We start from the raw sequence: 24,472 nt of genomic DNA, 5'->3' as shown, positions 1-24,472 counted from the left end.
CAATTCCCAGATCTTCAACTGTTGCATTTACCTGTCAACCTTTATCATTAACAGAACTCTCCCTGTTAACAAAAAGGACAAAAACACTTTTATTCCGTATTTGATATTTAGAGTAAACTGTCAGAATGTTATCAGATTACTTTAATTAATTCATTATTAATTGTCCTGAGTTGAGTCTGTCAGACAACTGCATCCTAACCATCATTATCAGAAATCTTTGATGTGTAGAGCTAGTTGTGGGAAAGCACACAGTACGGGTGGAACTGCAGTCAAAATTCAACTTTGTGCCAGGCAATGGTGTTGTCTGACATGTTGATATCCTGCAGATGTGTATATAAAATCAAGAGGTGAAGCTCTGAACCCTCCATGAACTCTAAGAACTGGTAAGGGCTAAAATAGCAGGCTTTCCAACAGTGGGTCATTTAAATCTTTTTATTGACAAACATGTAAATATAATACAGTGGACATAAAAGTAGATTAAGAGATGATTGTAAAAAAGCCCTGAACAATAAAAACATTATGAAGGGGAAAAAAATTATAATCAAGTAGAACTGCAGACGATTATGAATCCAATTTGGGAAACTGTCCTCACATCTTCAACTTGCTCATCATCTGTGGAATAAAAGAAAAAACAGATTAAACAAAAACTCAAAGCTAAGTATCGTAAGACAAGATTAAATTAAGTAGAAGTGGAAACCAGTGTTAGTGTTGTGTGACAGATACATGTGGACACCCCATAGGTTGTTATATGAAATGAAGACACCGTGAGTTACTATGGCCAAACGCGAGAACAACCAAAAAAGCAAACCCCCCAGTCACTAAATAAAAATGACTTTAAATGACCTTTTACGACTTCCAGCAAGATTTTCTTCATTGACAGACACATGCTTCTGAAAACAGTTACTGAGATGTAAAGACTGAACACATTTCAAGCAAGTTCTCTTTCACAATCATGTCGTTTTGTTGGGACAGCCAAATACAACCCATCTCCAGTAGTTTGTGCCAAATTAATGAATGCAAAGTTACCAGTTTTTTAAGGTACACTTGTATATGTGCGGACAAAAGGGGCGGTACCGTTACTGTAACGGAACAATGAGGCAGTAAAAGAGCAATGTTAATGGAACGGGTTTAAATAAAAACATTCAACAAATCAGAACCACAGCATCCCCACTACCTGCTGCCGTTTGATTACGAGCTGATGGAGATTCTACGTCATACCTGCTGCCTCATATCACTCCATTTAAGCAAATTTACCCAGCCCTGCCACTACACAGCACGCTGCATGCTGGCATTGGGGACATAAAAATGCTGACAGAGATAAAAGATTCTCTAAGTGTGCCTTGTAAAATCCTGAATGGTTTTGTCTGTGTGTGTTCTTACCTTGCGAGCGCTAGACGTCAGAGGAGACTTTGCAGACCTGCTGGTGGCTCTCTGTCCTTTAGATGCCACCTGGGGCGACTTGGAGCTGCCAATTCTGCCGTCTCGTGGGACTCCAGCGCGGACATTTCCTGAAGGAATGTTTTCCTTTCGCGCAGACGTTTGAACGGGCGACTTCTTTGAACTCTTGCCCGGGGATTTCCGGGTGGAGCTGCGTAGTTTGTTCAGCCCTTTCTTTAGGTAGTTGCTGTTTTTGGGGGTGTTTTCAATATTGAACATCATCGACTGCCTCCGATCAGCCTGAGAGAATTATATGAGTGAAACATGCAAAACATTATATGAACGATTGTGTTCCATCATGAAAACATGAATTAAATAATTTTGTCATCATCTCTGTTATCAATTGACCCAAAACATTTTTTTGTGTGTGTGTGTGTGTGTATATTAAACTCACTGGACTGAGGGCAGGACGAAGCTGAGCGCTTGAAGGTCCTCTGTTCTTGTTTTTAGGAGTGAGCGGTAGTGCGAAGCAGCTGGCCTTCACCCTTTTCTGTCAGATGGAGAAACGTGAAAGAGGTTAAGAAAAAGAAAAAGAGGGTTTCAGGAAGTTACATTTCAGATTCCTGGACATTGATTACATTTATATTAACATATTGAGTAAGCTTTCAGATTAACAATGAAATAAGCTACCAACACAAAAGCCTGAACCACCATTAGCAGAGAATGATAAAAAGAAAAAAAAGAATGTTGACATGTCAGCCGCTAGTCCTTTTTTTACATTCAACTGTTACCAACATTTTTAACACGAATCAATCAAATTTGATCTTTAGTGCAGTGAAAAGACATTTGCTATGACAGGATACTTGATTGTCAAAGGCGGTAGGACAATAAGTATAATAGTCAATTTTTAATGCTAAACTTCAAGCTATTATTTTATCAATAACTATAACTCAAAGATGAAGAAAAAAGATTGTGGAAAGATTGTGGGCTATAAAACATTTATCTACTGTGCTTCAGTCAAGTTTAACCATTAAGTTACACAAGATGTAACAAATAATCCTGTGCACTCTAATGCGAACCAACCTCAGGTGAAGTTTGATGTACGGACAACGTAGACGAAGAGCGCTTTGTGCCTTTCGGGCTTCTCAGCTGAGAGGAGCTGTACGTTTTTGACGGCAGCTGGCCCGGCATCAAGGACAGACGATGTGAACGGGTACCGGCAGCGGCACCCGAGTGTCCCCCCATGAGGGAGTACCGATGGGAGGATAGAGAGTCTTGCAGCTGGCCGGGCATCATGGACGCCCGACGGATTGTGTCAGATGGGTCACCCATACGCAGTTCTTCGTCTGTGAAAATTAATGTAGTGCGGCGGCCAGTCTAGGAGAACAGAGAGAGAGAGGGATTTTAAAGAAATGAGCGGGAAGAGACACAACGTGCAACAACTTGTAATATTAAAACCATCTTTTCTACCTTACAATTTGATACGATTACAGATTAGAACTCGATGGTTAGGCCAGCACCTTGTGTGGTAACCTGCTGCCATCGGTGTGTAAGTGTGTGTGTGTGTGTGTGAGGATCAGTGAATAGGAGGCCAATTGTGAAGCGCTTTAGATAAAAGCATTACATAAATGTAGTCCATTTACCATGTTCAAACCTGGAATTTGCCCAAACTACTCCCCAAGAGGTCAACTACTAAACCCATTTGTTGTTGCTGTGGTCAGTAGTTGATTAGACGTGCATAATATGGTTTTAGGGCAGTATCGTCAGATTTACAGTAGCGACTTACTGCATGTGTAAATCACTGTTAGTGTATATATTTTTGGTGCCACAACAATCCCCTTGTGCTATATTTCTCCATATTTACACTTATCTGACGACTATTTTGGCTTATCTTTAATGTATATGTGCAAGTGTCCCTCTGTACTAACATCAGCCTCCACAGGGTAGCTGCTCTTTAGATGAGGAAGGCAGGCCTTGTTCCTGGCCTGGAGCTCAGCAATCCTCTTCCAGTCGTCAGGACCCCCCTCGGGCTCGTTCTCTGACCCCAAACAGAACGTACTAGCGGCTGAAGACAACAGATGTAGAAAGAAGAAAAAAAGTTACATACACACCATCTGTTATACCAATCTGGGATCAATCACCATTCATGGTGATGATGATTCAAAGTCTTATCTCAATTTAGTCCTCTTTTTTTATTCTTCCAGATACATCATCACACTTACTCTGTGAAGGGACTATGCTGCGTCTGTAACCTGGGAGACCGAGGAGCTGGTCGCTGGCAGTGCTGGTCATTCTGGCAGGTGTGTCAAACAGCTCCATAGACACGGGTCGTGCCGAGTGGGCACCCGAGAGGTTTGGATGGGAGCGAGCTGAGGCCAGACTGTAGAAAGTGTCCTCATGTTCACCGCCGCCTGGGGTTTTCTACGATGAGAGTTTAACAATCACTTACGGCTACAATTATACTGGAGTTGGATGTTTTGAAAGGGCAGGTTTAAACATTTGGGTTCAGCCATTTGAATGCGTCTTTACACTGCCGGAGTGTACTGGGAGCAGTACTCCCAACAACATGAAAGGTACACAGAGCTCTTTAATTACAATCATAGTTATAGCGGGATGGTTAAAACCTAGCAATACAATGTCAAAGATAACAAATTAAGAGTCAGCTGAACCCTCAATATGTACAAATAATCCAAGGTCATCATCATAATGAGTGCATTTGAAAAATAGTGAGAAAGAACCCATTGTGATTATTCAAATGTAGCGTCTTCCATTGCGTGTGTGTTATTGTGATCATGCAGTAAGTGTGATGGTGAGTATCCTCCACCTTGGTCAGGGTGATGTTAATAACCTGTGTGGTCCTGCGTCGTTTTACGGATGAAGTTGGATTTTTCCGGGTTGAATCCAGTTCCATTTTGTGCTCTGTACCGGTCCTAGGCCATGAAAAAGAAAACAAAGATCTCAATAGGAGAGTATGGAGAAAAGACAATGATTCTGGTTTCACTAAAATCAGGAAATTGTCTGTATAAGCGCGGTAGAAATTCCTAATAAATATTAAAAAATACATTAAAAACAGATAAATAAATGTGTTTTTAAATCCCAGCAAATAATGAGCTTTAGGTGAGCTGCAGCTTGAGTTATTCAGGATTAGTTTCGGCATGGTTAAGGCCTGGAGTCAGGACACCTACTGAGTCTTGCATTACTCATATTTGACTTGGATGAGCCATACTTAAAAGTAGTTAAACAATTGTTAATTATATATTAATGTTGTATATCTATCTACTTCTAAAGTCATATGATTTGCATAACTGTTGTCATATCTACAATTAAACAAAGGAAGAAGAAATGCTAGCTGGAACACATGAAGCTGGGTAACTAATGACTGTTTATAGTTTCAGCCAATCAAGATTTTCAACTGTTGTCAAAGAGGATTGCTTTGCAATCATACTTGTGTTTACTTAAAATGACAGGGGGCCTCCACATACAGGTTTAAATCTAACTTTTCTGATTACAGATTTTGACATCTTGTTTTATATAATCTCAGAGGAATACAACAGGAAAGACTGCAGAAATCAACCCAACCTGAAACATTTGGAATCATAAGGTAATGTCATGCAAAGAAGGCTGAGTAAATATAAGCAATCAAGACACTATACTATATACAAATAATTAATTTAGGGGAACTCTACAACACCCACCACTACCACTCACTAATTGTAACAGAAAAACCTCCTAGAAGGTGGCTATTAGGTAAAACTGTGCGACGTACCTGCTGATCTGTCTGGTGTTTATAGGTGTGAAATACAGGGTTTCCAGAGACCCGCTCTGTAGACCTCTGCGTTTGGCTGCCAAGCGCTCTGAACTGCGAACAAGCGGTGTGCTTGATTCATCAGGCGCTGAAAGTTTCCTGGAAAGGTAAGATCAAAAAGAAAAAAAAAAGAAAAGAGTATTGTGTGAGATTACAATCACAATATATTCCCAGTATGCCTCTGATGTAAGGGTTTATGGCTCTTCTTGGTTTACTTTGTTGGGAGCACGGGTCACAAAAAGCAGAAAAAGGCCAACTTTCAGAGATATCATTAGGACAATGGGAACATCTTGGGAGGCAAAAAGTCAAGTCAAGTTAATTTGAAAAAAGTCCAAAATTACAAACCAAAACCGGTAAAAGAGTTTGGTTTCTTAATTCAATATATCATAATAAAAGCTTAAATTGTTCATTCTTATTTACGTGAACCACCTTTCCAAATCTTAAAACTGCACTTTAGAGGCAAATTTTACTCATAAATGTTGCAGAAACTTAAACAATATTGTTTTAGCATTTTTGACAGCTGACATACCCGCAGACCAAACAAATGATCAGAAAATAATCCACAAAAACATTTCTTTTAAGAAACTACAAAAAAAAAATGTAAATGGCAGGATTTTATAACACTGTAAAATAGTATTTTTGTCTTTACTCACTTGATGAAATCGCTCTAAGAGATGTCATGAAACTTATCTGACAGGTGTATTACCTTGTGGTGTTCAGAGAGTCTTCCAGAGAGCTCTGGTCCAGGCTGTCAGAGCTCACGGTTCTCTTCGCCTGTGCTCTAGTGTGAACACTAGAGTGTGCAAAGGGAATGTCCAAGTAACAAGACTCTGATGCATATCCAGGAATCTTATTCTGTTCCCGCAGGTTACGGTCAGCAAAAGCCAGCTAAAGGGAAAACAAATAAAACTGATCTATGAAATCAGCAGCAACAATGTGCAATCAAAAATCCTTAAACTCTTAAAGTCTCATTGTTTCTTACATTCATTTAAAGAGACACTGTCTCAGTTTTCATGCCTCAAAAAAAACATAATACCAACCTGGGCCTCCAAACTGGACACCCTGCTCAAAAGTGCCTTCTCATTGGCTTGGGCCTTGTCCAAATCCAGTTGAAGCAGCTTGTTTTCCATGGTGGTATTCTTTACTTCTCGCTCTTTAACCTCTAAGGAATGCTTGAGTTCACCAACCTCCTCTTGGCTTCCCTGGAGAAGCTGTTTCTTATCATTGTAATGACTCGCTGCCTTCTCCATCTGCAGCATTTTGATAATAAAACACATCTCAGCATGAATATCTTAGTCCAAACTACTCATCTGACAACTCAAACAAGTGTGCACATGAAACTACAGTGCAAACAATAAGTAACAAGCAGAAAGGAAAAGATCTAAATAAATATTTTTTGATTGTAAAGAAGTTTGAAATACAAGTCCTAAAACCAAATTGCGTCATGTTATCCTACCAACCTGTGCCTTGTAGTGTTCTGCAGCCTCCGATTTAGCCGAGAGCTGTTCCTGCAGGTCTCGCTTTTGCATCTCAATCTCCTCAGCTTTTTCTTTCTCTTTCAAGAGTTTCTCTTTCTCCATTTTCAAGACTTCCATCTCCTGCTGGAGCGAAGATTCAAATTTATGAGAGGCAGCATTCTCCCTCTCTGTGGCCTGCTTGGCTTGAGCAAGTCTCTCATTCTCTAACACCAGGGCTTCGAGTTGTTTCTCCAGAGCTTTCTGATTCTTTTCTGCCAGTGATATCCTGGCCATGAGTGCTTCTTTTTCCTGAACAAGAGCATCCTTTTCCCTAACAGTGGCAACATGAACAGCATCTTTCAGTCTGAGGTCTGCAGATTGGGTCTCTTTGTATTGGTTCAGCTCTGCATTTACAGAGACAAGCTGCTGCTTGAGGCAATCTATCTGCTCAGAAGACACCCGCTGAGTTTCAAGTAACATCTGCTCTTTAGCCAGAAGATTCAGAGAAGCGGTTTCCATTTCCCATTTCAGGCACTGAATCTCCTGTTGAAGAACATCGGTTTGGTTGGAGCTCTCCTCCGTTATCTCAACCAGCATTTTCTGATTGGCTTCAGCTTCCTCTTTTGCTTTTTGAACCAAGTTGGCTTGGGCAGCAACCTCCTCTCTGAGAGTGATCAGATTTTGGTCTTTATCAGTTACGAGTGTGTTGACTGCAGACAACTCTGTCTGGAGTAGCTGAAGCTTTTCCTCAGCCTTGAGGAGGAGGCTCTCTTTCTCACTCTGAGATTCTTCCAGCTTCTGAATCTCTTCTTCATGTGAAGAAATCTGTTTTTGCAGAATCTCCACTTGTTTGACTTTCTCCTGTAGGCTTTGGAGAGCCTCCCTCTGTTGAGTATTTTCTTGTTCTTGTTGAGCCAACAGATCTTCCTTGGCTTGCATATCCTCCTCAGTTTTCCTCAGCGAGGAGCCAAGAGTCTCCACCTGCGTCTTTAGACTTTGAACCTCTTGATGCAGCAAATCTGACTGCACTGAGCTGTCAGTCTTCAGCAGTTTAATCTGCTCCTCTTTAGCATGAATCTCTGTATTCAGCCTCTTCACCTCATCTTGAGATGACGCCATCTGTGCCTGCATTGACTCCATATCCCGAGTGCTCTGTAGTTGTTGTTCAGCCAACAAATCTTCCTTGGATTGCAAATTGTTCTCTGCATTCTTCAGAGAGGAGCTAAGACATTCAACCTGTTTCTTTAACTCTTGTATGTCTTGATGAAGCAAATCCGACTGCGCTGAGCCGTCAGTCTTCAGCAGTTTAATCTGTTCCTCTTTAGCTTGGATCTCCTCTTTCATCTTCCTCATCTCTTCTTCAGAAGATGACAGTTGCTGCTGCAGAAGCTCCTTCTGATGAGCACTCTCCTGCTCTTGTATGGTGAGCATGACAATCTGAGATTGAACCTTCTCCTCAGCCTTTGTGAGGGAGTGACCCATTTTAGCGAGTTGGGTTTTTAGACATTGGATTTCTTGCTGTAGCATGTCAGAATGTGTGGAGCCTTCTCTTTCTAGTGTGACCAGCCGTTCCTCTTTAGCCTGAATCTGCTCCCTAAGGCTTCTCACCTCCTCTTCAGATGTTGTCATCATGTTTTCAAATTTATCTTTTTCCTGAGAAATCTCCATTTCCTTCTGAGTCAGCAGGTTTTCTTTGGCCTGAACCTGATTTACCGTAGTCTTCAGGGATTCGTTCAAACTTTGGACTTGGTCTCTAAGAGTTTGGATCTCATTCTGTAGCACTTGTGACTCCTTGCAGCTGTCATTCTTTAACAGGTCTACCTCACACTTTTTAGTTTGGATTTCCTCCCTCAGCCGATTAACCTCCTCCTCAAGAGCGACACTGTGCTTTCCTAGTGACTCAATCTGCAAAGTGCTTTCCTGCTCCTGCTTGGCCATCAAATCATCTTTGGCTTGAGCCTGGTTCTTGGCGACCTCAAGAGAATCGGTCATGCTTTGCATTTGTTTTTTCAGACTTTCAATATCTTGCTGTAGCATCTCAGAGTGTGTAGTTGTCTCAGTCTTAAGCAGAATTAGTTGATCCTCCTTAGCATGAATCTCTGTATTGAGCCTCATCACCTCATCTTGAGATGATGCCATCTGTGCCTGCATTGACTCCATATCCCGAGTGCTCTGTAGTTGCTGTTCAGCCAACAAATCTTCCTTGGATTGCAAATTGTTCTCTGCATTCTTCAGAGAGGAGCTAAGACATTCAACCTGTTTCTTTAACTCTTGTATGTCTTGATGAAGCAAATCCGACTGCGCTGAGCCGTCAGTCTTCAGCAGTTTAATCTGTTCCTCTTTAGCTTGGATCTCCTCTTTCATCTTCCTCATCTCTTCTTCAGAAGATGACAGTTGCTGCTGCAGAAGCTCCTTCTGATGAGCACTCTCCTGCTCTTGTATGGTGAGCATGACAATCTGAGATTGAACCTTCTCCTCAGCCTTTGTGAGGGAGTGACCCATATTAGCGAGTTGGGTTTTTAGACATTGGATTTCTTGCTGTAGCATGTCAGAATGTGTGGAGCCTTCTCTTTCTAGTGTGACCAGCCGTTCCTCTTTAGCCTGAATCTGCTCCCTAAGGCTTCTCACCTCCTCTTCAGATGTTGTCATCATGTTTTCAAATTTATCTTTTTCCTGAGAAATCTCCATTTCCTTCTGAGTCAGCAGGTTTTCTTTGGCCTGAACCTGATTTACCGTAGTCTTCAGGGATTCGTTCAAACTTTGGACTTGGTCTCTAAGAGTTTGGATCTCATTCTGTAGCACTTGTGACTCCTTGCAGCTGTCATTCTTTAACAGGTCTACCTCACACTCTTTAGTTTGGATTTCCTCCCTCAGCCGATTAACCTCCTCCTCAAGAGCGACACTGTGCTTTCCTAGTGACTCAATCTGCAAAGTGCTTTCCTGCTCCTGCTTGGCCATCAAATCATCTTTGGCTTGAGCCTGGTTCTTGGCGACCTCAAGAGAATCGGTCATGCTTTGCATTTGTTTTTTCAGACTTTCAATATCTTGCTGTAGCATCTCAGAGTGTGTAGTTGTCTCAGTCTTAAGCAGAATTAGTTGATCCTCCTTAGCATGAATCTCTGTATTGAGCCTCATCACCTCATCTTGAGATGATGCCATCTGTGCCTGCATTGACTCCATATCCCGAGTGCTCTGTAGTTGCTGTTCAGCCAACAAATCTTCCTTGGATTGCAAATTGTTCTCTGCATTCTTCAGAGAGGAGCTAAGACATTCAACCTGTTTCTTTAACTCTTGTATGTCTTGATGAAGCAAATCCGACTGCGCTGAGCCGTCAGTCTTCAGCAGTTTAATCTGTTCCTCTTTAGCTTGGATCTCCTCTTTCATCTTCCTCATCTCTTCTTCAGAAGATGACAGTTGCTGCTGCAGAAGCTCCTTCTGATGAGCACTCTCCTGCTCTTGTATGGTGAGCATGACAATCTGAGATTGAACCTTCTCCTCAGCCTTTGTGAGGGAGTGACCCATATTAGCGAGTTGGGTTTTTAGACATTGGATTTCTTGCTGTAGCATGTCAGAATGTGTAGTCGTCTCAGTCTTAAGCAGAATTAGTTGATCCTCCTTAGCATGAATCTCTGTATTGAGCCTCATCACCTCATCTTGAGATGACACCATCTGTGCCTGCATTGACTCCATATCCCGAGTGCTCTGTAGTTGCTGTTCAGCCAACAAATCTTCCTTGGATTGCAAATTGTCCTCAGCATTATTCAGTGAGGAGCTAAGACACTCAACCTGATTCTTTAACTCTTGTATCTCTTGTAGTAGTTGTTCTGACTGCTGTGAACTTTGACTTTTCAACATGCTCAACTGTTCCTCTCTAGTCTGGATCTCCTCCTTCATGCTCCTTACCCTCTCTTCAGAGGCAGACAGTTGTTGCTGCAGGACCACTGTCTGATGAGCACTCTCCTGCTCTTGCTTTGCAAGCATACCTTTCTGAGCCTGAACTTGATCCTCTGTCTTTCTGAGAGAGTCATTCAGATGTTCTAGTTGGCCTTTAAGATCAGTAATCTCTTGCTCCAGCAATCCAGACTTTTGAGAGCTTTCCTTCTTTAGAATTACAAGCTGCTCATTTTTTTCCTGTATCTCTTCGTTTAACTTCTGAACTCCCTCTTCGCAGGTTACCAGCTGTTGTTGGAGTACCTCTCTTTGCTGGACATTCTCTTGTTGGGTTTTAGCCAGTAAGTCTTGCTTGAGTTGAATTTGATGCTCAGCCTGTGTGAGAGACGAGCTAAGGTCTTCCGCCTGGACTGTTAGGGTCTTGATTTTATCACAAAATATGTCTTGCTCATTAGACTTCTCCAGAAGTAATTTTGCAAGCATTTCCTCTTTGACTTGAATTTCACTTTTGTTGTTTTTGGTTTCATCTGTAAGAATGGACACATCTTTTCTGAGACTATTGATTTGTTGGTCTTTATCAGCCAAGAGAGAACTGGCAGCAGATAACTTTGTCTCAAGATCTTTCACATTTTCTTCAGTCTGGAGCAAGAGGCTTTCCTTCTCTTTCTTAATTTCCTTTAGTTTTGCAATTTCTTGTTCACAAGCAGCAATGTCCTGTTGTAGCCTGGTCATCTGCTCGGTTTTCTGCTTCTCAACTTGCTCAAGTTGAATCTTCAGATCCTGGATCTCTTGCTGAAGGACCGCTTTCTGCTCGATGATCTCATTTTTCAATTTTTCTAAAATGTCATCTTTGGCTTGAATAATTGCCTCAGTTTGAGACTGATGTTGCTTAAGGAGATCTTTCTGTTGATTTATTTCCTGTTCATACTCTGCCAACTTCTGTGTTTTGGCCTCAATCTCCACCTCAGCCTTTTTCAGGGAGCAAAATGTGCTCTCTAGCTCATTCTTTAAACCGTTGATTTCAGTGTCCAACATTTCTCTCTGGAAATTAAAGAAGAATACACAATTAGTATTATCTAATCCAAAATAGATTGATTATATTTGATTAACAAACATTTCTGAATTCAGCTTTAACATAAAACATTGGACCTTACCTCTATTATAGGCCCCATGTTCTCTCCTACTTCATCCTTAGTGGCCCTGCATATTTCATCCTCCAAACAGGAAATCTTTCCCTGAAGGATCTGAATTTGTTCAGTCAGCAGCTCCTGAGAAACAAAGAGGAGCATTAAAAAACCTTTTGAGTAGTAATAGAATGAATCAGAGTAATAGATATATGATTGTTTAATTTAGTACTAGTGTGTAAAACTTGAATCAGAATGAAAGATTTAACAAATTAAAAGCAGTTTCTAACATCTCTAGTGATGGTGAATCTACCTTTTGATTGGTAGCTTGGTCAAGTTCAGACTGTAGGTGGCCTGTTTTGCTTCTCCACTCCTCCTGAGCAGAAGCTTGGGTTTCTGTCAGCCTGCCAACTTCTGCCTCAAATATGGCCAGCTGTGAACACACGGTTCTCATCTGCAAAAATAATAAAGTGAAAGTTTTGATTCCAACATTGACAGATGTGAATGAGTAATGTGAAAGGGTTAATACTAGCGCCGACCCCACTGAGACATACATATTTCCCAAATGCACCAGCATGTTCACATGACTTAGTTTTAGAAGTCTGCTCATGATGTTGACTCAAGGACGTACAATTGGCACATACCAGTTACTGGTACAGTGACTTATGAGGGGTTTGGCAAAGAGATCGCATTTCACAGAAAAAACGTATGCATGAGTGTCCTTACCTGGGATGAGAGTACACCATTTTCGTCTGACAGCTCATCCACTTTGCGCTCCATAAGTGAGGAGTTGCTCTTGAGGTCTTTATTTTGCTTTAACATCTCATTTAGACGCATTTGTAACCTACGACAGAAAAATACAGTTCATTGAATTACTTTCACAACAAATGTTTTGGACGGATCATTGTATGACATAAATAGTTTCTTTGGTAAAATGTGAGACTTGTTTTAGATGATCATATTATTGCGAGAAGAATGTTATTTTATAGCATCAAACCACCCTTAATTTATAAGTTTAGCAAGGGAGGTGTCCCAGCCTGTAAACGTAAATATTATTTGCAAAGTCAAGTCGAACATGCATCTTTGATGTAAACATGTTAATAGTTCTTTCATGTGTTAATTAATCGGCCTTACTCACAGTAAAAAAAAAAAAGAAAAATCACTGTCCTTAGGTACTTACGTGCTGTTCTTGGTCTGAAGCTCATTGAGCTGATCCCTGATAACACTCTCCTGATCACCTCGCTCTTCTTTCATTTTATCCAGGCGGTACTGCAACTGGTTAATATGGGACTCTGAAGAAAACAAAGTAAGTATAGAACAGACTTAAATTAATTAGGAACCAAAACCTACACAAAAAGGCAGACAACATTATAATGCACAGTTGCAGTTGTCCATAAAAGAAACAACAAAAGTACAAAAAGTTTTTCTTATTTCTCTTATCAACCCAACTAACAATAGTTTTATTCAAACACTTAAATGCGGTACCTCTCTGTGCAATGAGTGCAAGCTTGCTGGCCAGCTCCCTCTCCAACCCATCTCTGTAGTCCCTCTCCTTGACCATTTGTCGTTGTATCTTCCTCAATTGGAATTTAGGCGTGTTCATGATATCCTGCAGTGGAGACTTGCTGTGGGAATAAAAGCAGATCAGGCAAGCTAAAGAATTATAATGAAATTACAATAACATCCCATGGACATGGATATGAAATGACAAACATATAGCATGTATAGTTAGACAAAGTCTTAATGTTTTTATGATATGCAACCCTACAAAGTTAGCCATTTTGTCATATTGAGAAAACAAAAATCTTAGTTACTGCAAGTTTGACAAAGCATGGTGGATTAAACAGCTTTTATGTTCATATAGAACCAAACTGCAAGTTTTCATTACAAAGAATACAAACTATGCTGCTTTTGCTTATTCTCTCGGGCTGAAGGTCTTACAGTGGAGACGAGCAACTTATTGAACTGAAAAATGTCTCCTCACAGAGGTTCCATAGACCAATACCCTTACCAAAGTTTTGGGTATGCTTGCACATAAAATTGCCTATTTCACGTTTGCTGTTTATGATGAGCACTGTGTTGAAAACGTTCTAATCCACACTGGTACCTGACTGAGGATGAAGCCACAGTTTGCATGTCCACAAATGAGATTTTCTGTGTGCGGTGGAAAACGGGGGACTCGTCATCTGAAAACGAGGACATGGTCGACACATTGGAGGTAGAGGTGGTTGCTGATCTCTCAAATATTTCACGGGCAACAGGCAAATCTGAAATTTAGGGAGAAACACAATTTGACAAAACATTAAAAGCTTGCATGTTGAATTGCAACCAGAAAGCTAGTGTTATACAGCAGCATTAGGTGCGTCTTTGAATGTCTCTGATAATGGTATAGCATGAAGAAATGAAAGCTTTAACAAATATTTGACTTACGTTTCCTTGCCAAATAGGCATCAAGTCCTTTGCTCAAATAAACGCAACCGTCGCTCTCCATCACAAAGGAACCAGTTAGGTTTGCTATCTCTCGCTAACAGATAAGAGTGGGAATATAAATAGATATATAAATTGGCACAGAATTATTGGTAGCACAATACGTGATGAATGAAATGTGATGCATCTAAGTGGCGGACACATGACAATTAATAACAAATCAGGGAACGCTTACCTCCACATCGCATTCCAACATGTTCAGAGTGCAGCGGTCATTCATTATGTCGTGGTATACGAGCAACAAAAGCACCTGGTGGTATCACAAAGAATCGGTCAGAAGGGGCCTTTGTTCTTGTTTGTCTTAAGTCATTTATTTTCAATTAAGTCTTGTACCTTTGCAATTTCTACTCTTAGGTTGATACCAGCTCTTATGTTGTCCCAAGAAAATGAAGTTCCTTTGGTTGCACTAAATCTGCAATCCCCTAATAAACAAAATAAACATACAGAGGTTAATGTCCAAAGGAAAGCAATATTCAACATCTGTCTTACATGTAGGACTTTCAGAGTAACTTACAGATACAGATAAAGTGGTTCACAGGGTGTGTTCTTAATGCACCATCTGGCATGTTTACAGGTGTAGGAGAGCACACTTCAGACCACACCCAACAGTGATTAAAAAGGTTACATAGAGAAACTCACTTTCCAGAAAGTCTGCAATCAGCTTGAATCGGTCCTCAATGGAATTAGTGAAACTGGAGTTGGGTTCCTTTTTCCTGAGATGACACAAAGGTGAACTAGGATAAAGTGGAGGTTTTCTCTAAGGAATGAGCATCTGTAAACCCTCTAACAGGATGAGTGGGTATACAATGTAGTAAACAGTCGTTGACCGTCCACGGTTTATATACTTATACTTACAGCATATAAACAACTTTCAGTAGGTCTGCCCCATCTTGTAAATCGTCGATAGTTTTTTCTCGGTCGGACAGTTTTATGCTGTTGACCTGCAAAGAGATAACTTGGTTAAATACAACTGCATCTAATTATCTAATGTATCTAACTTCAAGCTTAGTTTAAATCAATATATTTGCACAATAAAAATGAACTTTACGATCAACTTACCCAGCCGAGAAGAGCCTTAACACCCAAGTTAATCGTCATCTTGGCTGAACCTTTATCCCAAAGTGATTTCAACCTGGAAGAAAAAACCACAAAGCCTAAACAAGTGTATCAGCTAACGAGTGAGCACATACTGCTTAGTTAGTTATAATTATAGTTAATATGCAGAGACTCACCTTTGAAGACTGTGTTTTTTCCCCCCTGTAAAGTATTAATTGGTTCTCTGAATAGAGATGCAGCCCTTACGTCTTTCTACATGAAGCTACAGCTACAAGATAAACAGTAGCACGCGAAACCAGACAAAATTCAAAAAGGGTCGCTGACGATTGAACCAGCCAATCAGTGAGCACGCTTAGACGCGTCTGAAAATAACCCACGCTGGTTGGTTTAAAAGCCGGAAGTAAACTAAACGTTGCGCTCCTTATTGACGTCGGTCGGTGCCGTGGTTGGTTCGCTTCGCTTTAAAGTAGACGGCAACAAAGAAAGTTCAAAATGAGTATTCACAAAAGTTTTGTAGATTTATGGGTTTTTTTGCAAATTGCAGCGGGTCAAACAAGTTCAAAAACTAGTGCTGACTAACCACTCCGCCCACCTGGAGTACATTTCGGTGTACGCCGATGTACAATTAAAAGGTGATCCCAGCAAGCGAGATAGACGTCATACAGACCACGTGATACACACACGCTCCAATTGTTTTTTTAATTAATTAATTAATTAATTAATAATGTTTATATTTTAAGAAAATTTGTGGGCAAATGCATTTTATTTGTTATCCATTTAAACAAATATTATCTAGCAGGATTACATAAACGCTCACTACAAATCCCATAATCTACATGTTCGTTTCCTTGGAAACGCGTTGTTGTTAATCTAGCGACATTGAAACACAGGTCACGTGTGAGGTAGGTCGATAATAATAAAGAGTTTATAGACGCTTCTTAACGCAGTGAGGCAGGACACGATAGATACATAGTGTGTTTGAAAACCCATGATATAACCAATACTGTCAGTTAAAGTTGAAAGGTAAACTTTTTGTGCATTTTGAAATTAATGGTGTTTTTTATGATCACTGGGTTAGTTGACTCTCCAGTAATGACGTCACTGTCCTCACACAGGTGAGTGGATCTATTACAGGTGAGAATATGTACGGACCTCCAGTGGATTTATCCTTCAAGCACATCAGCAGTTTGTCAGGTAGTACACTATCATATTCCTCTAAGGTTTCCCAGCCTCTCCTTATAGTACTTATAGTACTTATAGTGCTATAAGGAGTATAGCATATGTTTAAAAAAACATCATCCATCCATCCATCCATTTTCCGTAACCTTCTTATCCAGTTAAGGGTCGCAGGGGTGCTGGAGCCGATCTCAGCTGTCAATAGGCGAAGGCAGGGTACACCCTGGACAGGTCGCCAGTCTGTCGCAGGGTTAGAAAATCATGTTAGAACAAATCAGGAATAAATGTTCAGTGTATCTTTATCAATCGTTTGTAATAAACTTGTAAGCCATGTTATTCTTCTCAAGCATTTGATGCATAAACCAAACCGCTCAAGATAATTATTAGATAATGGACACTTAATGCCTGCAATGCATGATCTTTCATTAACTTATCAATACATTTAGATGTCTTTCAAAAGATTTGCCCCATCATTAAATTGGGGCACAAAATTTTTAAAAAAAACTGCGAGCCCTAACTTAATATTAAATGTTTTTATTTTATTTGCGTTCTCAGATGCATGGACAGAGGAACCGAGCAGAACTCTGCGACCTTTAAAGAGAAATTCAAAGATGAAGTACCTGAGCTGCTCCCTTCGTCTCAATAACAACAACATCACTGACCTTTATGACCTCCAGAGGACTGTTAACCACTTCCTGGCTGAGCCGTCACAGCTCGCCTGGCTGGACCTTTCCTTCAACAATATATCACACATAGATCAAGTAAGCATGTTTGCTAGCACAGTGGCTTAGCTGTCTTCTTTCTCTCACAGTTAACCTTCAACATGTGTGTGCTTGTGTTCCAGGTTCTATGCGAGCTACATGAACTGCGTGTGTTGTATCTCCATGGCAATAGCATTTTTATACTGTCAGAGGTGGACAAACTGGGAGTGCTACCACATCTACACACCATCACTCTGCATGGAAATTTGATAGAAAGCAACAAGGTTTACAGGTGAAGAATTTCCTTCAAATTAACCACAGACAAAATCACACACACACACACACACACACACACACACACACACACACACACACACACACACACACACACACACACACACACCATCACACACATCCTGCTTAGTTGTAAGATGTTTGGATGTGAGATTCTTTTATTTTTCAGACATTACTGTGTGCTACTTTAGAAAAAACTGAACATGAATGTGCACAGCGACCATAAGCACCCAGCAGTAATCCACAACTGCTGGTGGTTGCTGTTGAGGGGCAGAATGATTTTTACTCCTATGCTACAAGAGTTTAGTTACATTGTGAGTGTCTATGAGCCCCACAAATGGTCGGCAAGCATGTCGGTCCATAACAGGTGCTAAAATGCAGATCAAGCTCATATTACAGTACATAACCTAGTCACACACACACACACACACACACACACACACACACACACACACACACACACACACACACACACACACACAGAGGGGCTGCTGGTTAGGTCTATTCCAATGATGTGTTTTCTCATGAATCATTGTGATTTATATGATTTAATTGTATCACATTGTATAGTGTGTGTGTAGCACCTGTAAAGTTGAGATCTACTTTCAACATTCAGTTTTTACATAGATTGTGTATCTTAACTCTCTCGTGCATATATGCATGAATATGTGTTTCTGTGCATTTAGGAATCGTGTGATTTCTGTTCTGCCTCGATTAAAGAAGATGGACTTCAGTGCTGTGACACCCCAGGACCGAGTCATGGCGGAGATTTGGCATCAGAGCCACAAACGCAGCACAGGCAGCAAGGAGACTCTCCAGTGACCGCTGGCTCGCCGCCATCGGGGTGTTAAAACCAGTTTCACTGGCACCTCCACTGCTGTAAAACCTCATATATTGTGTAACTCTGTATATCTGTGGAGTAACCCGCACTGTATTTAATGTTTTGTCCATTTTTATTTTGATGAAATAAAGAGTTTATTATTGGATAGTCCAAAGAGAAGTCATCAACACTTTATCACATGATAATAAAATGATAGGGAGGAAATTTCACTGAACAATCCTGAGATACTGACTGTGACATGCTGTAGATGCAAATTCTCTGATACTGTTGCAAACATGAGTACATTTTCTGTAATATTTTAATATTGTTATGGATTATTTGTTTATAACAAAGTGGCATAGCAGTTATTAATGTTAATGACTTTCTCTGTAGCATAACTGAACGCATCACATCCCAAATATGAGCATGTGGATGTACGATTTATTAAGACACGTGTTATGTTAAAAATCTTTAATGAATTAATTAAACCAAGAAAAACAAAAACTCGTAAAACTTTTTGGTACTAGCCTAAGATATTACAAACATATTTCAGGTAGTATAACACATTTGAGTAACAAACAAAACAGAAAAAAAAAATGCCAAGAACCCATTGCAAAAAGCTCAACTAAATTGCGTGGTTGAAATAATCACAGCCTTGCAGATTATCCCTTTAGAGACTCCAGAGCGGCTCACCCTGACACCTGCTCACGCATTGTCATGTGCTCTCCTCCGAAGAGCAAATAAACATTTAAAAACACAAATAAATAATCACAAAAAAGGTCTTGGATAATTTTATCTGCAGTGGTACATAGATCGTTAGCGCTCCCTCACACTGCTACAATGGTTAGTTTCTGATTAATATGAACAACTCAATCATATTACAAACTGCAGCGGAAAGCTTTGTTTTAAAAGCTCACAGATGCAGTTTTTAAAAGTTTTCTTGTGTTTCATAAAACATTTATTTATCACCACAATATTGTAGCCAATCCTGACTAATGAACTCTCTACAAAAAGAGGAGCTTCATACAATCCATCATCTGTTTTCAGAAAATTCTGTACAAAGGCGGCATGAATACATGATATCTGTCACTGCACCCTCCACACACCAACCCCCTTCATATCTGTATGCCTCCACTGCTATTAAATATGTGAAGTTCTGGGATTTGATTGAAAGAGTCTGCCAGCTATTTTTTTTTTGTGCTAGAAAACTGCAGAAGAAACATTACTGTCTGTAAACTCAAGAACTCTGTCTTCCCTCTCCCCTTTGACATTGGTAGGCCCACCCAGCATCCTCCTGCGTGTGTTCGCATCCTCACCCACCAGAGGACACCGGTCATTGTCAGGTCACTCATAATTTAGCCTCAACTGGAATAACAGATTTCACAACGGACAACCAATAACCGACCCAACTATTTCTCTGTCAGATTTTTAATCTTATTACAGTGAAATGTAAGGTTGGTTTACTGGTTCATGTTTAGGTTGTAGTGAGACGTGAATCGTGGTGCAGTGTGACACCAGATCACTGTGGGATGATTGATGGTCAAATCTCACCAGCACACATCAGAACTATAGTATTACAACCTTCTTAATCCTAATGGCCCCTTAACACGTATACTCGTTTTTTTCTGGCTGCACTTTTCAAATTTTTGGAGAGTTAAAGACATATGAAGTGCAAACTTTATGCCATGTTGAAAATCCTGGTAAATGGCTAAAATACTCAACCATTCCACATGCACCTATGGTACTTGTTCCAGGCCACAGAGATTCCTAATTTCTCCTGTTCCAATGAAGATTGTAACAAAGACATTCACCAATAATCTACGCATTGCATCAAAAATCATACAGCTCTATACCAGGTGAATAAACTGTGCATTTCTTCGATGCCATCACAGTCTGGGGTGCTAAGCTACCCTTGCTTGCCTGAGTATACAGGCTAAGGAAACTAACTAAATAAAGACACTGAGACAGCTCTGAAACCGTTTAAAAGATTACAGCGATTACCAAGAAGGATGAATGATGATTTTTCCACATCTGGTTCTGACAAAGCCTGTGATCCACGTACAGAGGAGGCCTTGTTGTTGTTGTTGTTAATATGAGCGCACACCCTAATGGCCCATCTACAGTCGACCATCTTCCATTGCCCATGCAGAGAGTTTGTAACTGACACATAATTAAGGACACTAAAAGACAGCCATAGGGTGCAATCCTACATTGTCTCTGTCTTTGTAGCAGTTAGAGGCATAGCTAAGAAGCACAAGAACCAAGATGCTTTAATAAAGGGTGGGCTGGAGGGTGAGGATGCAGAGGTGACACAGAGAGAGCGGGATGGGAGGAACAGGTGTGCGTGCCACGGTCGCAGAATCAGGGAATGGCAAACTGGACCACCAGTTCTTCTTTAGCATCCACTTTGATTTGAGAGATTGCACTGTAAGCGTAAGCGGCTATCTTGGACACCTGCGAAGAAAGCAGAAGAGTTTATGTTTAGTGGGCGAAATTCATCAAATTCACAATTTACACAGAGTAAAACAAATTTAGTCTGCTGTGTATGACCCACAGAATGTCTTTTTAATAAGTGGTCAAAAAAAGTAGCGACAGAAACGCATTTGATATCTTTAAGATCTATTTTCAGCGACACATTTAGTCACTCCCCCACACACTGAAATACCACACAGCTACACATCCTGTTCCCAAGCATCTCTCTGATGTTATATGTAGCCAACAAAACCCACACGACAAGAGGGAATGTGGGTGATGGAAACACATGCCAACGTAACTTCCATGTGTGCTAGTGTACGATTACCTGCTGAACATCTGTGTATGGCACCGGGTCACTCGCAAGCACTTGGTGGGGCTGGCTGGTGAGGGAGGGGAGAGCGAGGGATTTCTTTTGGGGCAGATTGTTGCTCAACACAGCCAGCTTTGTACTGAAAAAAAACCACAAGTTTACTTGGGCTTTTGCCCTATCATAACCTCGGTTTTGAGTTCAAGTTTAAAAACACAGTTTGTCCCCTTGACTGTTCAATGTCATAGCCGTGTCCTGAGAAACTGCAGTTTAATCTTTGCACCTGTATTTTAGACTAAACATAGCGGCTGTGTTTGGTAGAAGTCTAGCCACCAGGTGTCGTTGTATCTGAGGTTTAAAGGTAAAGTTCAAGCAAATAGGTCTATGTTGTTGCAAAAGAAAAATTTGAATTCATTTTCCCCCACCTTCCTAAGTCGGACATTCATCTGAGCCAACACCAACCAGTACATGCCTTTGCATAGACAACTGGTTCACTTTTTAATAGCATTTAAGTCATCAACAAATCTCTTTTCCATAAGCTTTAAATTAGTAAGATATGTAAAACCAGACAACACCGTAAAGTTCCATTTAGTGTACATACCGTATATCGCACCAAAGTAAGCTCAACATCTTATAAACTAGATTGTTATTATTATATATGGCTCAAACAAATGAAATACCCAAGCTTTCTTTATAGTTCTTAGGCTACCTACATGTATAATTCAGCTGATTATTGATAACCATCTTAAGATGAGAAACCACACCTTTCCCATAGCCCGACAATGAAAACAAAACAGAAACATGCAGAATAGCACCAGCCTTCCACAACATATATTACAAAACTGCTCAACCACATACCTGTATTGCCGAGCTTTGTCCATGTATTCATGCTGCTCCATCATGACAGAGTCCGCTGCTGACACATCAATGATGTTCCTGACAGAGAGGAGATATTGGCAGGTTTATTAAAGGGCACATCAATTATTGCTTTAATATCAGGAACCACATGCATAATTCTGGCTCATCCATGGTTTCATGTCTTACTGTGCCGTCTTGGTTAGGATGGATGTAAGGAGGGCCTGTTCATCCGTCCTCGCTGAGGGGACACTGCTAGGTATCCAGTCGGTCCCATTTGGGGGTTTGCTAATAGGGTTCGGGTGGGGGATCAGCGGTTTACGTTCATCAGGGTCCTAGAAAGTGTCATTCAGAATTGGATTAAGTGATAAAATAGGTTTTCAGCTCATTTCAACAATTGATATAACAGTCGTGTTAGTATTAACTTGAGCAGAAATAGCCTAAGTGCTAAAGAATGATCCTTACCTTCTACATGTTTTATTAAGCATGACATTAAACATGATTATTGTGCCAATGAGATGAAATAATGAAGTACTGTGTGACCAATTAAAGGTGCTTTCTCCATTGGATACATAATAATTAAAGCGTTATGTTACAATACAACACGTTGTGACAAAAGCCTGAGGTATCAGCTCAACATTGCAATGCATTTCTCAACACTTGTGGTAACATATATCGTTACTCTTCTCCTTGAAGACTGCCCCTTCTTAAAGCCACCGTAAAACATTGTGGGAAGCGTAAAAATAAACACGTTCACAATGATTTGAACAACAGTAATAATTTCACTGGGTTCATCTGATGGGTATCTGACAAATGAGACAAGTTACATGTTCAGACTAATTCAGATTGTTTCCAAATAACACTGACAGAGTGGATGGATAGTTATTTCTAATCTTTGTGCTCTTAAAACAATAAACTGCACATGAGGGAAGATATTCTGCATCAAGGCAGAACTGACTTGTTTCCGGAAACTATAAATGGATAGAGTCATATGACCTAAGAGACGTCAGGACAACGGTATCCAGGATATCAACCACTTCTGCTGTTTGTTTGCCTGTTAATGGTACAGTTGAACATTTAGTGGTTTACTTGTAATTCTTTTTTTTAAATCACAGTTTTACAACTGTAAAAGTGACTGTACATAAGTTGCCATACAGTACCAGTCAAAAGTTTGGACACACCTTCTCATTCAACTACTTTGAAGAATATATAATATAAAACATATTCTGGTTTGTTGAGCATTTGTTTGTTTAACACATAATTCCATATGTGTTCCTTCATAGTTTGGATGTCTTCAATATTAATCTACAATGTAAAAAAAATAAAATAAAGAAAGAAAAAACATTGAATGAGAAGGTGTGTCCAAACTTTTGACTGGTACTGTATGTAACTTTAGGGTTTTCTTTGCCTTCAGATCCGTCCAGCTCGTCTTATCTATGATCTTTTTTCATCTGTGTGTCAACTTCACAGTCTGCCTCAGCCCAGGCCTTCCCCACAGGCTTTAACTAGCATGCTAAAGCTACTTTTCTTAGCCGACATATCCCTTTAACAATTGAAAAAAATAGAAAATAGCTTTTCACACATTACTCAAATGCATTCATTCATAAAACATTTGTAAAACAAGACAGCATAATGGCTTTGGATATAAACATCATATGTATCGGGACAGTTTCAGTCGGCTAGCAGCTAGCTAGCATGCTACCTGCTCGGTGGTCTCGTTCTCGTTGCTGTAACAGCAACCCATGTCAGCGTCCGAGGTGAAGCTACACAACCCCGGCTTCCCTGTTCTCCGTCAGAAACGGGCCGTGTTGATCCTCTCCAGCAGTCATACAACTTTTTCTCCTTCTTGGTTTTTACTTTAGCTTCATCTAGAGGTTGGGGAAAGCTACTGTCAACAGCAGCTCCTCGGACGAGCTATCACATGACAGTAACTCTGGTGCAACAACACAGAGAACACTTCCGGTATGTGGGAAGCTGCTGCGGAGCCCGTCACGTGACGGGGGAGTTTTCAAAAAGAAAGATAAAGTACCAGTCAAAAGTTTAGACACACCTTCTCATTCAATGGTTTTTCTTTATTTTTATTTTTATTTTTCTCTACAGTGTAGATTAATATTGAAGACATCCAAACTATAAAGGAACACATATGGAATTATGTGGTAAACAAACAAATGCTCAACAAACCAGAATATGTTTTATATTTTAGATTCTTCAAAGTAGTTGAATGAGAAGGTGTGTCCACACTTTTGACAGGTACTGTATATTAAAACGTTAGGAGCAGTGGGATAAACATATACAACTACAAACAATTCAAGCTTTACAGATAAATTGAGATTAAAGTTTATACAACCTCTTTATTCAGAGGTTGTATGAGGATATTTGAGAGAGAGAGTATGAAAGGGGGTCACTTGTGGAATAGTTCTGACCAGGAATTAATAATGTAAAAAATATATATTTAAAATAACTTGTTAAACATGGGCCTATGTACAACTGAGGTATGATTATTATTATGGTGTATTAAACGTTTGAAACTTTTTTTTGCAGTAGTGTTTTTTAAACTAATAGTGGAAGGGTTGCCTATTTGAATATGATATGTAAAAAGGGTATGTATAACAAGCTTAAGCCTACATCTTTCTGTTCAAGATTTTTG

At 40.2% G+C, this 24,472-nt stretch overlaps 3 protein-coding genes across 7 annotated transcripts; 1 reads left to right on the top strand and 2 right to left on the bottom strand.

The window, feature by feature from the left end:
• Nucleotides 1-442: 442 nt before the first annotated feature.
• On the bottom strand, nucleotides 443-15,480 carry numa1 (nuclear mitotic apparatus protein 1). 3 transcript variants are annotated; one of them, XM_054622132.1, is made up of 25 exons: nucleotides 15,374-15,480; nucleotides 15,201-15,273; nucleotides 14,997-15,082; nucleotides 14,781-14,854; nucleotides 14,475-14,563; nucleotides 14,317-14,391; nucleotides 14,085-14,178; nucleotides 13,762-13,921; nucleotides 13,140-13,279; nucleotides 12,835-12,946; nucleotides 12,381-12,498; nucleotides 11,968-12,108; nucleotides 11,685-11,798; nucleotides 6,643-11,571; nucleotides 6,223-6,432; nucleotides 5,889-6,070; nucleotides 5,144-5,281; nucleotides 4,202-4,307; nucleotides 3,600-3,798; nucleotides 3,306-3,442; nucleotides 2,461-2,754; nucleotides 1,832-1,927; nucleotides 1,381-1,677; nucleotides 844-890; nucleotides 443-612 (listed from the first exon to the last, which is right to left on the bottom strand). In XM_054622132.1, the coding sequence occupies exons 2-25, from the start codon at nucleotides 15,237-15,239 to the stop codon at nucleotides 609-611; spliced, it is 7,881 nt and encodes a 2,626-aa protein (XP_054478107.1). In that variant the 5' UTR covers nucleotides 15,240-15,273; nucleotides 15,374-15,480; the 3' UTR covers nucleotides 443-608. The 3 variants fall into 3 exon arrangements, with proteins under 3 accessions (XP_054478107.1, XP_054478742.1, XP_054479407.1); XM_054622767.1 differs by having other exon boundaries at nucleotides 4,226-4,307; XM_054623432.1 differs by lacking the exon at nucleotides 844-890 and having other exon boundaries at nucleotides 15,374-15,479.
• A 165-nt stretch (nucleotides 15,481-15,645) lies between these two features.
• On the top strand, nucleotides 15,646-18,787 carry lrrc51 (leucine rich repeat containing 51). Of its 3 annotated transcripts, none has more exons than XM_054624341.1 (5): nucleotides 15,646-15,829; nucleotides 16,313-16,391; nucleotides 16,929-17,134; nucleotides 17,218-17,366; nucleotides 18,055-18,787. In XM_054624341.1, the coding sequence occupies exons 2-5, from the start codon at nucleotides 16,340-16,342 to the stop codon at nucleotides 18,188-18,190; spliced, it is 543 nt and encodes a 180-aa protein (XP_054480316.1). In that variant the 5' UTR covers nucleotides 15,646-15,829; nucleotides 16,313-16,339; the 3' UTR covers nucleotides 18,191-18,787. The 3 variants fall into 3 exon arrangements, with proteins under 3 accessions (XP_054480316.1, XP_054481824.1, XP_054481087.1); XM_054625849.1 differs by lacking the exon at nucleotides 15,646-15,829 and adding an exon at nucleotides 16,016-16,099; XM_054625112.1 differs by lacking the exon at nucleotides 15,646-15,829 and adding an exon at nucleotides 16,148-16,220.
• Nucleotides 18,655-23,777, bottom strand: lamtor1 (late endosomal/lysosomal adaptor, MAPK and MTOR activator 1). The gene is made up of 5 exons (XM_054626674.1): nucleotides 23,528-23,777; nucleotides 22,015-22,160; nucleotides 21,829-21,906; nucleotides 20,989-21,112; nucleotides 18,655-20,642 (listed from the first exon to the last, which is right to left on the bottom strand). Exons 1-5 carry the CDS (start codon nucleotides 23,567-23,569, stop codon nucleotides 20,550-20,552), a joined length of 483 nt encoding a protein of 160 aa, XP_054482649.1. The 5' UTR covers nucleotides 23,570-23,777; the 3' UTR covers nucleotides 18,655-20,549.
• Nucleotides 23,778-24,472: the final 695 nt, after the last annotated feature.

The sequence above is a fragment of the Anoplopoma fimbria genome, chromosome 1 (assembly GCF_027596085.1).
Source record: "Anoplopoma fimbria isolate UVic2021 breed Golden Eagle Sablefish chromosome 1, Afim_UVic_2022, whole genome shotgun sequence".
Lineage (NCBI taxonomy): Eukaryota > Metazoa > Chordata > Actinopteri > Perciformes > Anoplopomatidae > Anoplopoma > Anoplopoma fimbria.
The sequence above is the reverse complement of the archived record's forward strand: the minus strand, read 5'-3'. Positions and strand labels throughout refer to the sequence as shown.

Excerpts from the sequence above, each read along its gene's own strand:
- numa1 (XM_054622132.1), bottom strand. The coding sequence starts at position 15,239 with ATGACGATTAACTTGGGTGTTAAGGCTCTTCTCGGCTGG. Across the intron at positions 5,282-5,888 it reads GACTCTCTGAACACCACAAG|GAAACTTTCAGCGCCTGATG; the intron begins GTAATACACCTG and ends TTACCTTTCCAG. Across the intron at positions 1,678-1,831 it reads TTCGTCCTGCCCTCAGTCCA|GCTGATCGGAGGCAGTCGAT; the intron begins GTGAGTTTAATA and ends TAATTCTCTCAG.
- lrrc51 (XM_054624341.1), top strand. The coding sequence starts at position 16,340 with ATGTACGGACCTCCAGTGGATTTATCCTTCAAGCACATCAGCAGTTTG. Across the intron at positions 16,392-16,928 it reads GCACATCAGCAGTTTGTCAG|ATGCATGGACAGAGGAACCG; the intron begins GTAGTACACTAT and ends TTGCGTTCTCAG. Across the intron at positions 17,367-18,054 it reads GAAAGCAACAAGGTTTACAG|GAATCGTGTGATTTCTGTTC; the intron begins GTGAAGAATTTC and ends CTGTGCATTTAG.
- lamtor1 (XM_054626674.1), bottom strand. The coding sequence starts at position 23,569 with ATGGGTTGCTGTTACAGCAACGAGAACGAGACCACCGAGCAG. Across the intron at positions 22,161-23,527 it reads AGAACGAGACCACCGAGCAG|GACCCTGATGAACGTAAACC; the intron begins GTAGCATGCTAG and ends GACACTTTCTAG. Across the intron at positions 20,643-20,988 it reads CATACACAGATGTTCAGCAG|GTGTCCAAGATAGCCGCTTA; the intron begins GTAATCGTACAC and ends CTTTCTTCGCAG.